This window comes from Apteryx rowi, unplaced genomic scaffold (genome assembly GCF_003343035.1).
Source record: "Apteryx rowi isolate R43461 unplaced genomic scaffold, aptRow1 scaffold_20, whole genome shotgun sequence".
NCBI lineage: Eukaryota > Metazoa > Chordata > Aves > Apterygiformes > Apterygidae > Apteryx > Apteryx rowi.
The window spans coordinates 4,297,841-4,319,393 of record NW_020448308.1 but is presented as its reverse complement, the minus strand read 5'-3'; the positions used below and the strand labels follow the sequence as shown (position 1 = coordinate 4,319,393).

Here is a 21,553-nt window from a genome sequence, read left to right as displayed (position 1 = left end):
GGTGGAAGATGCAAAAGAGGATCATTCCTCCCTAGCTCCTTGGGCAGCTCAGCCATTGGAGAAACTGTAGGTGCCAAGCGGAAAGACTTCCCACGTTGGATTGATTCAGGTTGGGAGAGCAGACTCACAAACTAATTGTAGGACTGGGAAACAGGAAAAATCAGAAACCTGGACCCTATTCTGAACAGGGCACTGGAACAGGTTGCCCAGAGAGGCTGAGGATTCTCCATCCTCGGAGATGTTCAAAAGCCGTCTGGACAGGGTCCTGGGCAACATGCTCTAGGTGACCCTGCTTGAGCAGGGGGGTTGGACTAGACGATCACCAGAGGTCCCTCCAACCTCAACCATTCTGTGATTCTGTGAACTTTGCCCCAGCCTTCCCTCAGGAGGAGAGTCTGGCCATCTCCTCCCCTCACATGCCTTGCGAGGCATGCCTCCATGGGCAAGCTACAGGGCAACGTCAGAAATGAGGTCCTGCCCAGCAAAATCATGAATGGCACAATCCTGCCGTCCGTCGGCTTGCATTGGCCATTTTCCATCCATGGGCCTCTGTCCCCCCCTCTGTTATCCCAGAGAAGATACTAATCACTTAAAGAGGGTATTGTGAAGCTTATTAAATTAAAACATCTTGATAAATCTTAAAAATAAGAGCAATAATACAATGTACATTATGAGTTTTATCAGCTTTTTTGTTGGGAGTCTAGAAAAGATCGCTTTCAAGCCCGAATTTGAATAGGACCTCGCCTTCACTAAAAACCAAGAGGAATTCAGACCCCATGACATCTGCTTCTTGGAAATCCTTTCCTTAGATAACTAAAAGGCAGATAAATGGCAAGAAAGGTCTGAGCTAACTAGATCACGTTTTCAGTGATCTGAATGGCTAGTGCTGACCTTTTTTTTTTTTTAATCTTGCATTGAGTTGCAGCCAACTGTCACTTTTACATGGGCAGCAAGGGAAAAACATACATATTATTAGAAAACAATCACTGCCAAATCTGATAACAATCTGACATTAACCACTGTGGGGATTCTGCTGCCAAGAATGTCTTGTATTATTTAGAAAATATAAAGGGAAAGATTCCTGAGGGGGGAAAGCACACAAACAAATAATTGTTTTACAACCTACTAATAAACCTTTACAGTTCATGTTCCCCTAAGAAATTGCTTACTGCAACAATACCATCTTCCAAACCGAGTTTATCAAACGACATTGAATCGTCCTCAGGTTAAAAATTGAACTATCACAGCTGCTCTAGAAACTGCTATGGATACTAGTGGTGTTATTCTTCCCCAGACCAGTAAATCCGTTTTACAGTGGAATGTAACCTAGGATCTCCTTCTTCTTGTGCTGGCTCCTGCTATCTATAACCCAGTCTGGAAGAATTCACTGCCCTCTTTTTTTCCCAGGCTAATTCTTCTACGCAGCATCGTCTTTAATGGTAGCACCTTTCTCCCAAAACAACCACAAAACAAAGTTCAGAATCATTTTTAGGTAACTTGGGTTGGGTAAAAAGCTCTTAACTGGGCTTCTGACTTTCCAGTTTCAGCCAGTGGGATACCTCTTAAACAAAACTACCCACGCTGCCTAAACTGAGGCAGAATTAGAGTCTTTTGATAGTATTTTTGGTGTGCATTTTGAGGTCACACCTAAATGTACCTTACTGTGCAAACGGAGAAAAACAGTAAAACACCAGAGAGTTTCTGATTTTCAGCAAAGGCTACAAAATGACTGTATGTTTTGAACATCCTTTCACTTTTGTGTAGGAGGTTAGGAAGTCACCTGGACCACAGTCCACAAAAAAAGTAGATGTAATCACAGTTCTGAAAGGGCTGGAAAATCATAACACGCATGTATGAATTTGCATGCATATCTATACCATCTGTGAATCCATCATGCATGTGAAGTAAGAATGCGTATGTTTTAAAATAAGAAGGATAATCCTTCATTTTACTCTTTGCATGTGCCCTGAAAGAAAAAAACCTCATCATGCACTGCAGGTGTTGCAGAAGCTACCATGTTCATTAAGCCATTCTGGCTTACCGTCTGGGTCCTTTATACAGGGTAATGATAACATTTTGAGGTTGTTCACACAGTCAATGCCACATTGTACCCTGCACTTTATGCTGGAGCTTGCATCTATTCTTAAATTTTACAGTGAAAGGCTTGTTAGACAGTGGCTCAAGTTACTTAGGCGCCAACAAAGCAGGGCTTTGAGTTGGGTCAGTGGAAACATTGTGCATAAAACACTCCCCCATCTGAAAATGAAATTTTGCTCTTTTCATTGGTATTTTCTGGAGTTCAAAACAAAACTTTATGATCCGATATCATTCAGCATTAGTTTTCTCCCTTCAACAGGACCTCCTGGAAGCAAATACCTCCAGTGTCCCATGTCCCTGCACTGTCCAACCCGCGAGATATTGCACTCAGCACCTTGAGTCCTGCTGAAGTCACTCAAATCCTAAAAACAGAACAAGAGTTGTAACCAGATCTGAAACACATTATGGAAATATCTCTGACAGTTTGCCAAAACAACCGTCTCCGTGATTACTGCAATTTCAAAATACGTGCAGCTATTTCACAGCTACGTAAGATGACAAAAGCACGTCCTGAAACTGCTTTACATTTAAGCAAAGCACTGGGTTACAAAGTCAACTAAGACATAGCCCACAGACCGGCTGTTACAACATTACTACATCATGGTTCTCCTAAGTAACACAGAGAAGCCTGAAACAGGTACAGCAGCGTGGCCTGAGCAGTGCTGAGCAAGAGAACATCCCCGTGCTGGAGGTGAAACAGAAATACTGAACTTTCTGAAGACAGGTGCTCAAACCTTGCTGACATGGCTATCCCCACCCGTTCCATCACTCGGGGGAAGCCTTGGCAAGACCATCTGTGCAACCACGAGACTCCCCGGTTAGACATCTCTCCCCCTTTGTGTTTTTTAGTGTCATTGTTTTGTCCTGTTGTTTTTTTGTTTTTTTCTTTTAAGTGGAGGAATACAGAGCTTGCAGTCTGCCTAATGCTGATAGTACTTGAAACTGCCTTCTGCTCAACCTCAGGCTATCAGCGTGCAGCGCAAGCTATCGCCCTCGCACTCCTAAGTCAATGCCTTTCAAGGATGACCTGGGGACCAACTCTTCCCTGACGTGAGTGCAAATCACTTGCCAAGTTTAGTTTCATTTTGACTGTGCCTACCAGGGAAGGGCCAGTTGCAGACTCCATTATTTCTTCCCCCGTCTCAGAAGATTATAATTTGTCCATTGTAATTCACATCAGGATGCAATTTGGCAGGTAAGCTAGAAGTCTGGAGGCAATTATTTTTCTTCCTTTGGAGAAATGGATTATATTCATTCAGCTATTTTCAGCTATTTATTTTAGATGGAGTGCAAGGAGAAAAAAAGGAAAAGGAAAAGAAAAACAAAGGGGGTTTAGACTTTAAGATAGGACCGACTTATTATGTTTTGACATTGTAGCAGGGTTGACTTTACTGATATATGCAAACCAGACCTCTCATACATCTAACACTATCCAAGAGGGAAGGACTGTGCCAGACAGGTCTCATCTCTCACAGCAAAGCCTTAGTACGCCAATGAAAATGACACTTATTATAACTCTTCAGGAAACCCCTCCAAACTAAACTTACATTATTATTAGCTAACGTTCACTTCATTTACAACAGCTGAAATTTCTTCCTTTTAATTCATGAGCGACATGCTGCTCTCACCTTATCAGGAAAAGCAAGACATGTTTCTTTATACCTGTGGTTTCCCTTAGAAAGACCAACAAAAACTAGGTTTAAACTACATTCAGGTTTTTAAAGCAGCAAAAGTGAGAGTGACCTTTGTGCCCAGTACCTTTCTCTAATTCTTTCCCATAATCTGACACTGGCATGATTCCTCTTTTGTCACTCCAAAACTAGCGTTTATATTGTTAGCCAACTTCTGTTGAGCCTAGATGTTATCTGGACACCTGAAAACAAATGAAGTTAATGCTCAGATCTAAGTGATAACCAAAACAGGAAGCATCAAACATGGGCGAGCGGCTTTCACCCACCACACTCTATTTTTATTTTTTTGGTGGACTTTGTATGGTGGTCAGATAGTTTTGCAATTCGATTTTTCCAGGCCCTGCCATAATTACCGGTCTTTTTGTTATTTTGTAGCTACCCTGTAAAACATGCTTTCCACACGGCTGAAAGAATAACCAGCAGAAGTCGTCCTGCCCGACACTCACGGTCACCGGCTGTATTTGGAAAGGGCTTTCCACCGGAGCACGGATCCGTCTGCAATTCTCGGTGTACACACAGCCGGGCTCCCTATAGTCCAGCTTCCTTCCTATCAATCAGTAAACACACTTCCAAGTTCATTTCCATTTTAAAAAGTAAATTATAAGTAAGGAGTGGCTCCAGAACTAATATTTATCGGACTAAGCGATTACTTATTTCAACAGTTAAGAATAAGATACATTAACTTTCAGTTTAGGTAACTGAAGAAACAAAAAAGTTGCATGTAAACTACTGGGCAGCCCAACTATACAAACTATACGTGGGCCCAACCGTGCAAACGTGCAAAGCAGCTTCACTGGATCTGCTTCAACGAGCTTTATCTTAGGAGAAAAACTGGCTGGATCAGGCCTTTGCTTTGAAAAACGAACGTGAGGGAAGTGCAGCTTTTTGCAAACCTTTGCAGGCACTACAAGGCCTTGTTGAAAAAGCCAGCACGATTTTTCCGACATTCCAGGGGAAGCCTAAGTTTTACCAGGGACTATAAAGATTTAAAGTCCCAATATAATCTCACCTCCGGGTTACTGGGCCCACTTCCCTTATCAATTAACCTGTCAGTCGACAGTCGGGTCTAATTAGTTAAATCCTTTTTTAATGAAAAGAATTCGCCTTGAGCAAAGTCTGTCACAGCTCCAGAACCATTTTACAACGGGGAGCATGTCTCAGCAAAACCCATTAAATACCTGCGGAGAACCGAACACCAGCAGCAAACTGAAAATCTCTTTTGCTTCTGAAGATATGCAGAACGTTATTTTCTCATGCTTGCATCCTGCTGCAACGCCGAGGCCGTTTCCATTCGGCAGGATGAAAAACTGCCCTCGCTTTCGGCTCCAGCGACCCTTTGTTTCAATCGCTTTAGAAAGGGCAAGTCCGTAAATCTCTAACACTGCTGTGCCCATCGCCAGGAAGCAGAGATGTTCCCGTACAAAAACACTGACTCCAGATGCTTCTGAAAACATCTTTTCCGGGGAACAGGCAGCATGTTGACATAGGAAATTTTCAGAACGCACCTTTCACGCTCCTGCGGCAAAGCAGTTGTCTGTGTTAGCCACAAAGCTGGCTTGGAGAACAGGCAGAACTTTTTTTGGCTATTCCTTTTAAAATTATACAATGGCAGAAGTTATGGACTTTGGAGAGGCCAAATCTTCAGCCTCCGGGAAAGCCACCGCCGTACCGTTACTGCTGTGTGTGTTCTCCGCCCGGGAGGAGACGCGAGGGGGAGGTTTTCCCAGAGCATCATGTAAAAGTATTACATTAGAAAAACACGTACTAATTCCTAAGCTAATGATCCCATTACTCCCCTGGACTTCAAAGGGCCTCGGATCAGATTTGTAATCTTTTGCAAGTGTTAGCAAACAAAATTACAAGTTTTACGCTACAGGTTTCAACAAATTCCCCTTGCCATCAACACAGCAACGTACTTAAAAATAGACGTAATGAACAGCTTCGGATCTGCATAAATACCCTCTGGACTTCATCAATGATTTCACTTTTGGCAAGATCCCATGTCAAACTACAGAGCATTATTGAAAGCATACACAGATATATGCATTTGAAACTGCATTCCAGTAAAGGTTTAGGAAAAAGATGAGGCTATGTAATTTTGGTTTACCTTCGAGGTAAAATTATTTTAATAGGACATAACTGTAAAACCTTTTGTCCTGAAAACTTAACTAGTCCAAGTAACGCCTGAATCTTTGATTCCTTTTGTACAGGAGAAAAAGGGATCTGAAATTTTAACATCAGACTTAACTCTTTTATCATGTCTTCACCTCCAGAAATCCATGTAAGCTAATTTCGAACGTGTTATTTAGAATTACACAAGCGAAGCTGAAAGCAGATTTTGTCCCAAAGTATCGACTTTTCTGCCAGCGTAACACCCAGACCATCTGCCGTTCCTTTCATTTTGCTTGACTGGACTAGCAACCGGGGCAGGCTTTGTACAGCATTAATTAAAAAAGCAATTTAAGAGTGTTAAACTGGCGAGAGAGGTGGTCTGGACGGGCAAACCCACCAAAGCCTGGCTTTATCAGTTAAGATTTTAAATCAGTTAACACATATAAGCCGAGTCAAATATGCCACTGACAAAATAACAGTGTCCTCATGAGGTCTTGCACTGGTTTAAGCAGGGAAAGTTTATACTGAGGAATGACATGAATGACATTAAAAGATGTTCCCTGGCAATTCTGTGGGCCAAAAAACCCCCCAAACCCTCACTCAAGGAATACTTGCTTGAAGATTGAAGAATTTTCCCTATAATTTGATGACGGTTATTTATCTCTTTGAATACTTCCAAATGTCTTATTTGTTACTTAGTCTCACTTTTTCCTATCAACATTTTTTGCATTAGAAGTTGCAGGACATACATAAAATTCACTTATGCGGACTTTCTGTTCCAAACACCCTCTGCTCCATTTTTGTACGCGTTATAAACTGCACTTTTTAAGTGAGTTATTCTCTTAGGTTGCTCCTAGCTTTAAAGTTTTGCAGTTAAACACGAGGGGCTCAGATCCTGCTGCTGCTCATTCCCAGAGTCAAGGCGATCTTCACAACACGACAGGAATCGCTCCTCTGCAAAGCTGAGATTTAGCCTGATACTTACTTTTGAATAAAATCACGGGAATGTTTCTGTTTACAAGGCAAGGTTCAGCACGTCACCCCACCAAATAGCCTCGAGTAAACTTGCTCCCAGGCTTTGCGTTGCTGTGATGAATAGAAAACGCTAATACGACATGTCAAGAAGTATGTGATGCCTACACCTCACATTTGCTCCTCGGGGGAAAAGGTAAATAGAGTAGAAGCAATTTCTTTCTGTTTAAAAAAAGTATAAACTGCCTCAGATCCAGTGCAATCATTCACCTTCTGCCTGTCAGAGCAAGTTATCTGCATGCTTTTTATGTATTAAAATCATAGCCTAACAGAATACATTCACTCTACCTACAAAGGACAAAGTTTAAGTTGCGGAGAGAAAATGAATATATAGTGATAAATTATTGATTTAAAGCAGTGCTCTGCACATTTCCCACAGTTAGCAAAGAGAAAGTAAACAGAACCCAAATTTTCAAATGAAAACTACTAAACTCTGTTTATCATCCTCCCGAAGAGTCAGCTCAGAGACTGAATCGTATTCTCGGCGTCGTATACTTGCGTTCATTTGCAAATTGCTTTATCTATGTATATTTACTAGAATAAACAATATGGGCATGTTAATTACGAAAGCAAACTTTCACCTACAAATTAGACTGATCTTTGGTAAGCTTTGAAGTTTACTTTGCTATCTGCCTCAAGTCCTTTTGCCACTCCTAGTTTTAACTGCTAGCAGCAAAAGCATCATAAAACGCTGCAGAAAAATGCTATAGATTCTTTGCCAAAATAACTAACCTTCCCCTGCGCTAGCATCGCTTAGAACAACTTACAATAACAACGCGAAGCTCCTTCTTCGTCTGCCCCGCTATTTATTTACTACCATTGACTATGCCTAAAAAGCAAGCAAAAATATTTGAGCGGGATAACGGTAATTCCCTTGTTAGGCTGCTAATATAGCCCGTGTGCATATGCACCTAGTATTTATGTGGCTGAAAACCCTGCTTTGATATTCACTCGCACGCACATAGGAAGTAACATTAGTGCTAAGAAACACAGCAATTCCGAGAAATTTCAAGTTACGGCATCTGTCGCACACCTCTTAATGGAGCCACTCTGTTTTATCGCATGCACTAAGTCATACAGGATTAGTAATATACCATAATAAGCAGTAAGGCACTAAAGTTCTCTCGGGTGCTTTACTGCGCGCAGCTGCACCGCTCTGGATAGAGCGGAGCCCCAGGCTGCAACCAGCCCCCAAAAGTTTTGCGTTTGCCAGGACGCCGTGCGGAGCGATGCCCGATGCGGGCTGCAAAGGGGGGAGCCACGGCACCCCGGGCTGAAGGGCGGTGACAGCAAAAAAAGTGTCTGTCTTACTGGGGAAATCTCAAATTTGTGGATAACTGACCTTCGACGCAGTCCATCCCTGCATTCTCAGGATGCCCTAACACACTCCAAAGAAAGGCACATTGCTTTTGTGTAAACTACCGGAGCAATAAAAGCCATCATTAGAGACAATTTACTGGCTAATCTAATTTTTAAGTATGCACAGCCACTCACAGCAATCAACTTTAAATTAATTACAATATCAGATTAAAAGGGGAAGATGGATCGTTTCCTGGCCCACCCATGAGCCATCTTGGATGACAGTACGTGTGCGATTTTTTTTATTTTTATTTTTAATGCTATTGTTAAATCCTTGTTCCGAGATTGTCAGCCACTGACCTGCAGGAGAATGACAGTGACCGGTCACGGGCTGCAGAAGAGACCCACCTCACTCGCTGCAATAACTAGCGTGCTATCTCCAAAGCTGTCACGCGCACGCCGCGGCGCTAGCTACGGCTTAAAGATTTGCTCTGACACGAGCCAGGCAGAGCTGCGCCTGTTATCGTTAAGGGCTCGGCGCTCGGCGCTCCGTGTCAGCTGCACTGTGCTTGGGGTTTGCCTCACCCAATTATTTGTTTGTCATTTAGAGACCGAGGTATCGAGCTGATACTGTCAAGTTATTTTTGGCCCCCGATGTGCTGGCAAAACATAATGAGGCCTCGAGGTGAATAACTGTCTTGGCAGCTAGGTGCTAAGATGATGCGCTGCTGAAAGACTGGAGAGCAATTAGGTTATTTGAATAAGATGAGTTGCCGGACAGGGCATGTGAAGACAGAGAAAACCAACTTAACTATTATAATGCCAAAAGCCCTTAAAGCTGTCAGCTAAACATTTACACAAGGTGTTAATTTACTATGTGCTGGATTGCCGACAAACTCTTTTTTTTTTTTTTTTATTAATTCAGAAGATGTACAGACTTGTCCCACATGCACATATTACCCAGCCTTTTGCAGACAACTGTAACAGCTTGCCAGATAATTATTATCATTATTTAATTGTACTGCAGTGATTCCCACACGCCCTGGCTGAGGGCCGGGATTCCACTGTGTGTGGTGCTGTACAAACAGGATGAAAGATGGTCCAAAGCCCTATTATTTAAGAGTAAGACTCAACATATAGATACAGGCAGAAGATATGGAAAAAGAGAAAAATAGCAAGTCGGTCGAGAACCGTCACTGGAAGAGCAAGATTCACAACAAACCAAATACACTGGAGAGCCTTTGGGGGCAGTAGGCTAGGACAGGAATCCTCTCTACCTGCTATTCATAGGCGACTGCTCCAAATCCTGCTGCCCAGTACGTTGGATTCACACCCACAATGCCCACAAACGTGCTTAACATCTCACAGGATTCAGCTCTATAGAAGCAACCTTCAGAAATAGCTGTACAAACCCCATAGGAAGCGATGCAGGTTTTTCTTATTGATCAAAATGTGTTTTATCCGCAGAAAACTTGCATCACTTCCCCTCTGCATCATAGGAGATAGCACTTGTCAACCTGACAGCATTTGGCCATGATCTTTTAAAGAATGTCACTGTGAGAAGATAGTTATTTTCATAAAATATTCATGCAGGCGCCTATATAGGAAAACACTCCATAAGGATGTTGGCACTAATAATAAGCAGCTCCAATTCCATTACTTTCAGCAGAGATGAGCACTCTCACTTCTTGTCCCTCCAAGACTGCAAACTCATAAGCTGCTAATTTGGGCATATGGTATCTAGAGAGACCGCAGGGAAAAAACAACAGCAGGTACAATAGCTAGAAAGGAAAACTGGCCAGAGCATGGAGCAAACCTGTAAGATGAGAAAAGCTATCTTTGCAACTAAGAAACAAGTGAGAGTTTTCTAATTCAATCCATACAGCCATTTGGATTTGTTTTAGCCTCCTAAATGCTCAAATACGGGCTTCTATACCAAGAGCTGATGATTTATCTTGAAGCCTAATCCAAACACAGTTAAGTCAACAGGAGCCTACTTACTCATGGTAATAGGCAGTGGATGACTTATGAAATATGTGTTCTAGGTACACAGAGCACCACCACGAGCAGAAGCACCTCCGGCACAGTTACATGACTGTTATCAGGACGAGTTAATCAGTCTAGCAGCTTACATGCGATTGCTTGTGTATTCTAAGGGTTGTTCACCCTTTTTGCAATCAGACGTGACTGTTCAAATATAAACTGGATTATAATGAGCCAGTTACTCAAGAACCGCAGTCTTCAAAAACAGTTCTACCCAGAATGACCTGCTTGAAACATGTCTGATGTAATCACAAGATTTCTTGGGTTGTGGTGAAAGAGTATATACGTGGTGTTGCGCGATTCCTAGTATTTTTTCAAGCGTGCTTTCATTCTTGCTTGATGCATACATTCAGCAAACCTGGTCAGCACTATCCCTCCACATTGCTCTTTCCAAAATGCTAAAAGCTTTCCGCTCACCCATTCACTTAGTAATTCTTTCCCGGATTCCAATGAAACTGGAAGTTCTGTATTCATACAGCAACAATTCTCATCTCCAAATTAATTAACATCCATTTGACCGGAAGTTAGAAACACAAGGCTCAACTTCTGGCAACAAATTAAGGCCAAGATTACTCCTTTCTCTTATTTGATGAAGAGGACAGGTGAGAACCCATGAATTCATGCCATTTCTCCCAGTAAACTAAATAAGACCTGTTCAGACCCTAGGAAGAGCGTCAAGAGCACTCGCTGTCATTCAGATACCTCATCTAGATGTGGTCAGAAAGATTTAAGCAGATCTCTTTCACAGAGTACCACCTCTGGAGATCAGTTCCCTCAGTCACAATGTTCTCCTTGTGCCACCCCAAAAGTGCCGAACAGATCTGTTATCTAAACTGTCGACACAGCCCTAAACTTGAGGTTTGAGATGCAAAACAGGATGTTGTACTACTCGCACAGCTTCTCACCTCACTTCTCAGAGACAGCCAGGTCACGCACTACACTGAAAAATTACCAAAGTCAGATTCTGATAAGCATCTATCTCAACCATACAAGTGAGAGAAGACAAAACCAGTTACTATCATGGGGCAGAGCATAATGGTGCCATTTTTCTGCCCAGCAAAACCTAATCCTGATATGATTAATGCCAAAGCAACAGGGTTTTTCTGTTCTGCCAACGCAGCAATCATACCCACTGAAGTCTGATGATTGTACGAACAACAAATGATAAAAACCAGCAAGCAAGAAGTAAAGCTGGGTACTTTGCTCATCTGCATTTGATTTCCAAAATGCTGTTTCTTTTAACAAATGAAGTTTAAGTGCTTATGGGACTAACAGCCTAGTCAATGAACTAAGGATTAATTTGTGGTTTTCTTGCTAGTCAGACCTATTTTTATAAAGCCGTTCTTAGGCTGCAACGTCCTTTGCAGCAGATGTTTTCTATTATAAACCACTCAAAATATTTTGGCCGCAATTTTCAAAAGTGCCCGCTAACCTTAAATAGTTGGAAAGGATACCAAATTGACACGGGAGCTCAGCAGCACTACACCTCCTCCCTCTCCCCAGTCCTCCAATCCTAATTAAAAGAAAAAAGCAGCAGCAAAGACGGTGGTTTTGCTCCTTTTTCCTCCCCGCTTCCCTCCCATGGGCAGCGCTCACGTGGCGTGCCCAGGACAGGGCTCTGGGTACTCTCGAGCATGGCGAAACACCATCACCACCTCGCCACTGGCTGAGCCTGACACCACCAAGCACCCCATTTGAAGCCACGACATTTTGCAAAAAAAACCATAAAGGAGTCATGGAGGCACTCACAGATGGCAGAGGACGACCACGCTCCAAAGACTGTTAACGACTACAGGCATGTAATTAGGACACTTTCTTCTGCTGGTCACGTTACGTGAGGCCCTTGCTTCTATGGGGGTATGTCTACGAGCACTCAGAGTGGCTACAGGACATAGGACCGCGTGGATAACATCTGGTTCGGGGAGCTCCTTCGGCTGTAAACAGGTACAAGCCAGGCAGCCCTGACGAGGTTTGGACAAGTCCTGAGCATGCCTAAAACCAAGATTTTAAGTGCCTGGGGAAACTTGCTCTAGTAAACACAGGTGCCATCAGTCGGGTGGGTGTTTGGAGTCTTGCGCTCCTGGACTTGGAAGTTCTTCCCAGGTCCCACTTAAATATGTGAGTCTAGGTCTTAGGCTCAAAAATATATATTTTTAGAAGAATATATTTTGGATAAGTATAACCCCCCCCCCCACACACACACACACAGGTCCTGCTTCTCACAGCAAATGTCAAGGCCATTTATTGTTCTAAAGGGCACTTAAATCAGTTTATCTGCTCCTCTGTTTGCCTCTTTTTAAGCACACATTTACATTGGCTTTTTTCAACAGCATGTTGAAGGCTGCAAAACGCCCCTTCCCGAAACACGATCACTCACTACTTGAAGCACTTCTCAGCGTGCTCCTGGCCGCTCTACAGGTTACTACTAGCAAAGCTTAGCTTGGAAAACAGTTTATGTTACACTAAATAGCTTCATGCACTGAATGATTTTAGGGCGAGTTCCGATTTCAGGGCGAAGTTAGAAGTTACGCCTGGGCTGATCTGACGGCGGGCCGGTGCCAAAAGCGGGGCAGCCCCTCTCCCCTCACCTTGCTCTGCCGGCGCCTTTCTGCCCCTTCCCTTGCCCCGACTCCGGCGCGCGTCAGCCCTTCCACCGAGACAGCCGCCAAAGCATTCCCTTTCCCCCCGCGGGGTTTAATATTCGAGCGAGGTAATAAATTCAGGCAGCTCAGAGGACTGCCACGAAGGCCAGAGCTGAAGCGAGGAGGGGGGAAGCGAGCGGGACCCACCGCGGCCGGGCAGGGCGAGGGGGGTCGACCCCGCCGCCTCCCGGCCCCCTCGGAGGCTCAGGACGCGTCCCCGGGCGACGCACCGGCGCTGGAGCCCAAACACGGAGGCAGAAGCAGTTCCCGGGAGGCCGAAAGTCTCGAGGGTGCCGCAGGATTTGCTCCCGGGGCCCCCAGCCAGCAAAGCACTTAAGGAGATGCTTGGCCTTAACAAGCGTTTCGAGTTAGTCAAGTGAGGAAGCGCATTACGGAGTGGAGGCCTCACCGAGGACAGCCCGGGTCCGTCTGTCCTGCCGCGCCAGGCCAAGCCGGCCCCCCGGCAGCCCTCTCCCTGCCTCGACAAGCCGCGGCGTCTCGCAGCCTTCCCTCCCCTCCCGACAAACTGCGCCGAGCAGCGAGAAAGTTAACGATTTACCGGTTTAAAGCATCATCCCCGGCGACGTAGGCGTTCCCGCTGGGACGGACACGGTAGCTCTCACTTTGAGGCTTTATTTCAGCCTTCCTGCCCCCTCAGATAAATATTATTGCACTTAGGTCACAGAGTTAAAGTTCTCTTCACGTGTTTTATGTTTGTGTGTGTGTGTGTGTGTGTGTGTATATATATATATATGTATATGTGCTTTTAAAAAGCCAGGGGAGCCTTTGGAAAGCGAGCGAGCGGCCTGCCTGTGGTTCCCCGCTTCTATTCCCACACTTCGGAAAACAATGACTAATGCAAATAACTCGGCCGACTCCTGTGGGCAGCCCGCACGATAAAATAATATCGTACTTTGTGGGCCCGTTTTATGCGGCGAGGCGTCTGAGCTATGTCGGCGCTGCGAGGAAGCTGAAAGGCGTTCTTGTTCGGGGGACGGCTTAGAAACAGGGGAAAAGCAGCCTGTTTGCGTTGATTTTCGGAGCAACAATGAAGACTTTTTTTAAAAAAAAAAGAGTTTTCATATCGCTGCCTCTATGAAACTTCTCCCGACATCCAGAGTGTCAACACTTTGATACATAACTAAAGGAAATGGGATACTTTGGAGGGTTTTCCCCCCCCCCCCCCATTAACAGTAGTTTAACATAAGACAGCTTGAGGAAGGAGTGTTAAATCGTGCCAAGCGAGAAGACCTCAGATCCTACAGAAAAACGGACTACAGCGACGGGTTAGTTACACAGCTGGGCACCTGGCACGTCCGCGCACCCCTGGGTAGGTGGCTCGTTGCACCCCGGGCACTTTCTGCACAGGAGAGTGGTCTACAGTCTTCAAGAGGTCTTAAGAGAGAGGCCTGCAATACACCTTGGGTGATGGTTAGAAATGCACTGCTTCTGCCTGAAGGTAAAGTTAATTTATGGCCCATTCCTACTCTTTTTTCTTTTTTTATTTTAAACCATATGAACATGCGGTATACAGTTACCTGCTGCTGTTGGAAGTACTGTGACTCCAAATGAAGGCTGGAGTTTCACAATACTCTTTTAAATTTTGGGTTTTTTTTCTCCTTAAGTATCAGTATTTAATCTTAAGTATGAATTTAAATCCCCTTCGCCCTCCTTCCCCTCCTCCGGCGCAGGCTGCTCCCACCGGAGCCGCGCCGGGAGAGCGCAGGTTGTGTCGACGTAGCCCTTGTGCAGCTGTGCTGCCCGAGGAAAAACCAAGGCACAGACCAAGCAAACTGTTGCAGAGCCCAAATGGGTTTTGCTCCCTGAAGTGATTCAACCGAATATCCGCATTAAATACATGGCTGAATCACACGAAGGCACCAATTAATATTGTTCAGTATTATCTAAAAGCGCGGATTTGTTGCCTAAGCGCTTTTGTGTTTGCACGGTCCTTGATTTAACACTCAGATTAAGGTGGAAGTAACTTTGCTAAGGCGACCGTTCTGCTGGGGTAAAACTCACGTCTACCGGTGTCAAACTGCTGTAGCAGTCTTTGCGTCTCCTCTGCGAATGACATTGCTGGGCTTTTCCAATTGAAATGAAATGCATTTGATAAGATAACAAACGCCTGGCAAAGCACATTTACCTTACGTAAGGGAAAGAAGAGGAGGGGGAAAATCTTGTATAAACAGCAAAACAATGCAGCTTTATCTAATCTCAGCAACTTATTGCTGCTTGTCTGCGTGTGTGTGTTTTACTGACAAAATAAAATAAATTGAATCAGCTCACACACGATAACATGCTCTTTCCTACCTCATACTAATTGCTTGGCTAATTGATGTTTGTTGAACTTTCTCCATTTCATTGAGTGATTAGGTACAAAGCTAACAGTTGACATCTGTAGGCGCTTAACTGGCGTCTGTAATTACTGTTAATGTTAAATAATTGTTAGTTAATTGGAGTGGTAACTGACTGAATGGAATCCAGATTGTGAAGCAAAAAGAGACCTAGTTAAATAAACATACATTTTCAGAGAAAACAACATTTTATTACAAGGGAGAGACTAACAGCAGGCCAGATATGGGAGGTCTGCAGGACGCTCCTTTTAAGAAATTTCATGCCAAACTCCAACTTGGACTCCACTAATCTTGAAGTATATCAAGTCAGGATCTTTGCCATCATAACACTCTTGCCCCCAAGAATTTTTCAACCTAATTTTGAATCGATTTTCACAATTTGTTGTTTTGCAGCCCAACGTTAATAAGTCTTTCTGAGAAAATCAAATATAGTTTAATCTATAGAACAAATACTTTCTCCAGAATAGATGAAATGATGCATTAGTAAATATTGTCATTTTGCTCTCTGACACTGGAATAGTTTGACTTTGCTAAAGTCAACAGCCTTAAATGAATGCGTAAAGGAACACAGTCACCAACTGAGAAAAAAGAGAGCAGTTGATGCAAGTGCAAATGGGCAAGGCTTCCGAGAACATTTTCAACTGTCTCCTTCAGTTGTTCTGGTTAAGAAAAACCAGTGCCTACAGGTACTTGAACTGTTCTGGGTGTTTTATGGTTTTTCTTTGTTTGTAATGGCTAACTTAAAAAATGATCAGCGATGCCTCGAAAGACTCCTTTATTTTAAGACTGTAACATTTCAGATTTAAGAATCTGAAAGGTTTTGGAAAGCCCTACCTTTGACTTTCACCTGTCTCTACGGGAACTCAGGGTACATCACATTATTCAGTGACCTTCTCTTGCAGCTATGGAATAGCTATTATATCCCCCAGCACTGGCTCTCGCGTCCTAGACCGAGAACCTCTAGCACGGGAAGGGGAGGGGACACGGAAAGCCTGCTCTGGACAGGACCGGTTGGACACAAGAAATGCAGGTGTAATGGGAAGTTGGGAAACAAATGCCTTGCTCACATAGAGCCTTCATGGTACAAAAACAACTGACTGGCTGTTTTCTGTACTCGAACAAAGGACCATCTCAAGACACACATTGATTTTTTTTGTCTGCCTGACTTAGAAGTTACAGGGAAGCGATGCAACATTTCTTCTAATCTAACTTGCAGGTACAAGAAACTTCGGTCTTCAAAGCAACATACTCTTCCAGATGCTCAGCCTCTCACTAATGAGATAGCAAACACAGAAAATACTGAGAGATCATGTGAAACCCACGAAATGCAAGGCAATCAAGTGATGCAAAGCCAGCAGCAAACTCTCCACTGGAAGGGCAGTCATTTAGGGAGGGCAGGCCACCTTAACAACCACAAGAAGTCTGTGGAGCCACTTTTATGATTCAACAGTCCCTGCTGTTCTTTGGCTGACTGGTGTCTTTCCTGTGGCAGTGGGATTGCTCCATAACCCTAACGGCAAAGTAGGAAGAATCATTCCCCTGAGGAGGAAAGAGGTAGTGTGGAGGGCCAAACTATGCAGAGAGCAGCCCCAAAGAAGTCAAAAGCAAGGCTGAGAACATAGCTAAGGATGTTAGGTAGATTCCTAAGGACTCTTGGAAAGGAAGGAGGAAGGCTCGGTGGAAAGAGGGAGAAGCAGTCAGCTGCTGGGCGCACACTTTATGTGAAGACTGCATGCATGCCATCTATGCTGTAGTGGATTCAGATATATTCAACGTGAGATGTTGTGCGGATGGCTCACTTAGAGAGAGGGCACTTCTCTACAGCCAAGCATCTCCTGTGAATTGGCTCAGGAAAGAGAAGCATCTGCCTGGTTTAGCTCCCTACTCGTTTACAGAAACAGATGCTGCAGAGGATCCTCAAGAAATGATTCACCAAAGAAAGATGGGGGAACAGAAAACAATACGCCTGTTTTTCTAGGGAAGGATATTGCTCTAGAACCACCTAAAAAGCCAGGGCTTGATCCAACCGGTATTTCAGCCGCTAGCGAGGACTAGTAATCCAGACGCCTTGATCTGTCTCCAGCTGAGAGTATAAATATTTCCCTGACAGCTGGTGGTACCACAAAGCAGAAGGATTCATAAAGTTTACATGAACATCCTGTAAACAATTTGAACATAAAAAGCTGTAACAGCCCAATTGTGCTTCTGATCAAAGGCAAACTTCACCATACAGCGCAAATGAAACTTCACCACTTTGGGACTCTTTTCTCCCTCCAGGAAAAGCTGTTTTCCAAGAGTACGTAGGAGGGAATTAACATAAATTAAATCCACAGTAGGAGGAGGAGCTGCCTGCTCTATGGTATGACTTTCAGAAGTGTCTCTTTTAATTATCAAAAGAAAAGAGAACATAATTATACTGCAAAGTTATGTTCCAAAAATTAGTGAACAAAACTCTGTATTTGGGACAGAACTAATGTTATTACGGTTGACACTGAGATGCTAAGGAAAAGTTGACATGTTTTTTTAAAACACAAGAAGACTATAAGCAGCGATTCTGAAATCGGAAGGTATACACTGCACAGAGGGAGGGGACAGACTAGACCTGGAGCTGCAGTTGGGCGATGCCCTCAGGCCAATCAAAGCAACGTGATAAGAAAGTCCATCTGAAAGGCTGACACAGGGCAGAGCAGCGTGGGAAACACTGACATAAGGACACATCCCACTATTGATTTTCATAAGCACATTGAAATCACCTGGAAAGGCAGTCAGATATCCCTGGCACTTAATAAACATGGGCATTCCCCTTGAGCTGCTGCAGCCCCGGTGGGGCAGGAGGGAGGACGAGCTCCCTGGCTGCTCCCATGCACTGGAGGTCCCAGCTCGACTCCTGACTTTTCCACAGGCTCATACAACCTTGCAGAAGTAGTTTACCCAATCCATGCCTCAGTTTATTATTCCTAATGGGAAGGTAAGGCTTCTCATCTTCTGTTACTTGTCTATCTCATCTATTTAACAGTCCAATCCCTTTTCCAAATGTTACTAAGGGCTCTCAGTCTTTAGGCATTTACCTCCCTGGATTTCAGCGGGAATCATCATAACTGCGAGCACCACAGCGGAAAGACCTCGCGTCCGAGTGATGGAGCTGGGAGCTCTGATTCATAGCCAGGAACGACTCATCCCAACAGCAGCTACAGCGATTCCTGCCCCGGTGACCAAGCCATGCCCTTCTCAGCAGTTCCCACCCCGCTGCAGCCACAGCTCCAGGCTTGCCGCAGCCCTCTCCCGCTCAGGCTTTGCTCTGGTATCGCACGTACCATGGCCCCTAGCGTCCCCCAAACCCATGAGTCAGCTCCCCAAGCCCACAGGACCCATCTGCACTCAGGTACGCACCTTACCACTAGACTCTAAGGGCAGTTAACTCTTACATGGGAGCTGAGGGACTGAATTCATGAAACTTCACAGAGTTTTTCCCCCTCACAGGAGCTGTGTGTGTGTGTGTGGGGGGTCCTTTTGCCCTAGACTTTCTTATTATTAATATTTTTGAAGAAGAGACTGTTCCACATGATACATCCATACTAATCCAAGCACAGTACAAGCTTGATCTCACCTTCAGCCATGAAGTTCTACTGTAATAAAACAACCGACTGGTAGAAAGCGGATAAAACGCATCCACAAGACCCCAAATGCTTCACGTGCTTTACGAGTACATTACTCCTGTAATTTCCGCTACCTCAACTAGCTATAATTTGTAAAATAAACAGGGCAGGACAAAGTGCGCGTGTGAAACTCGGGTAACTTGGAGGGCCGTCGGAGAGGACCGGCTCTGGCCAGGGAGGGCTGCGCCTCTCCCACTGCTCTGTCAGCCAGCAGCTCTGCAGATTCTCATCCTGACTTATCCAATGCAGACCTGACCTTTCTTAAGAGTGATTTTTATTGCTTTTGGCAAAAGAAACAACAGGCAACACAGCGGGGGTGGGGGGGGGGAGAACTGGCTTTAAAGCAAACAGGCTGAATTGGCAACGCGAGAACTTGAACTTGAAATACATCAAACTGACAGCGCCTCGACAGTCGCCAGCCATCCCCACGGCACACACACGTCGAGAAGGCGAGAGCCTAACGGCAACCCGCTGCCCTCCCCGAGAATCCCTGCACCTGTCTGGAAGCAATTATTGACATTATCTCCGAACGGGGGGGATCTTTTTGAGGTTGTTTTCCCGATATTTAGCGGTCTGAACGCTAATCCCTTTAACAAAACTCTCCCCCGTGCTTTTTTTCCGCCCTCTCTCCCCTTAATCTCTTTCTCCCAGCGGAGAAAAAAAAAAAATTAAAAAAAAAAAATACCAGTCAGCCTAGTTTTGCCGCACCTGGATTTGCATTGATTCTTCCCCTTGTCATTCATGTTCCCAACAGGAATTAGCATATGGCTTTAAGGGGAAACTCAGGAGGAGAAAAGAAAGACGCCATTTTGATGGAAATAAGGGGCAAAGGCATAATCTACCATCAACTAAAAAGCTTATTTGTGTACGGTTTCCCAAGCAAAGCTTCGAAAAGCCCATGTTGATTTTAGGCTACACAAAGAAACCCTAATCCTTTCAAGGGAACTAAATCACCACAGAAAAGTACCTCGGAAGAAAAGGCTCCCTGTCAAGCGCGCTTATTCACAACCAAATAGATGCCACGAAGCAAACTCCTCGGTAAGTAAACAAAAATAAGAATGTGGGAAATGCGCTCAATTCCAGAAAGAAAACGAAAGGAAGAGGAGCAGGGGCCTGCTCTTCATCAATCACTCCTCATTCTCGGGCTGACGAGAGCCCTTCACCCTAGTTACAGGCTGCCGGCGAGGAATGTCCATTCACCGCCTTGGCTCCTATTCTCCCCTGGCCCGGCCCCAAGAAAGGCCGGCTCAACTGCCAAAGCTTTTTACAGCAAATTAGCAAAATAAAGATGCAGTCACATGTAGTTTGGGGGCCTTGGGTCACTCCAAACACACAAGTCTTCCTTCTTTTTTTTTTCCCTTTTTTTTCCCTTTTTTTTTCCTTTTTTTTCTTCCTTCCCCCCCCCTCCAAATTTCACTAGCGACAGTCTATCAGCAGGGGAATCCCAAATGTAACGGGGTCCCAGAACTGTCCCCAGCTAAACGACTGCGGCTTCATGAATTCAAAAGCACAGAAAACCACCGGAACGACCCATCGGAATAAAAAACCCAAGCCCAAACCGCGTGAGAAGCGCAAAGGGCGAATAACTAAGCAAATCCACAGCTGGTCAACGAACAGTACCTAAATCCCAAACTAAAATCAAATCCGTACTCGATAGTCCGGACTGACTCAAATGTTCCAAAAAAAATATCAGCAAGCTAAAATAGAGCTAGGTTTAGAGCTAGATTCACACCTTTTTACTAAGCAGTTATCATGCACTGCCATACACAGTGGGGTGAAAAAAGTAAAAAAGCTGATGCACTTTAAAGGCTTTGGATTATACACATTGGCACAAGCCATGTCTGGAGCCGCTCCTCAACCCTCCTCGGAAAAAACACAGTTCAAAGCAAAAAAAACAAACCCAAAGCCTACAGTCTTTCTAATGCCGCTTCAGGATAAGCTCCGCACAGCAGCTTGTGGCACTGATTTAGGGTAAGTTTTCCCTTAATGTACTGTTATATCATTAGCCACTCTCTCTTTATATTGCTGTTTGCAAGAAATTAATGGGATACTGAATATTTAAATGTGGCCCTCTATATCATTTATTAACTTTACAGAAAGCATACAGCACAGTAAGCCATGGTTTATGACTATTATCCTGTGAATACTAAACGTTGGCTGGTTATTACTGTCAGCAGTGCAAATTGGCTATTCATAATTCCATGTCTATCATGTAGCTGATGAGTAACAATCAAGTTAAAACATTTTGAAAACTCTTACAGTTATTTAAATGAGCTTAAATTAAAGCCATTTGTAAAATAAACTATTCCTAATATTGTTATTTAAATTAATTCTGACCTGGCAGGCAATGCATTATTTAAAGCCTTTATATTATATTGCTTAAGCAAAGCAATTACCAAGCATACAGAACATGTCTGAAACCAAGAGAAACATAAAAAGCACTAACAAGCTGATTGCAACATCTCTGCAAGACAAGTTACATTTCATCTCCCATTGAAATTGCCATGAAAAGAAATGTATGGGGAAAAAAATATGTTTGTGATGTGAATTGCAGTCTTACCTTTATTTGTAACAGCGTTGAACAGTTTTTCAGAGCTGGCATCAGATGCCTGAAAGACCAAAAA

The 21,553-nt window shown here is 44.1% G+C and overlaps 1 protein-coding gene across 1 annotated transcript in view; it reads right to left on the bottom strand.

Moving 5' to 3' along the window:
* AUTS2 (AUTS2, activator of transcription and developmental regulator) overlaps nucleotides 1–21,553 on the bottom strand; it is a 566,981-nt gene that overhangs the window by 52,004 nt on the left and 493,424 nt on the right. Inside the window, exon 7 of the mRNA XM_026063639.1 lies at nucleotides 21,490–21,538. Within this exon, the coding sequence (XP_025919424.1) occupies nucleotides 21,490–21,538 (49 nt within the window). The remainder of the gene's footprint in view (nucleotides 1–21,489; nucleotides 21,539–21,553) is intronic.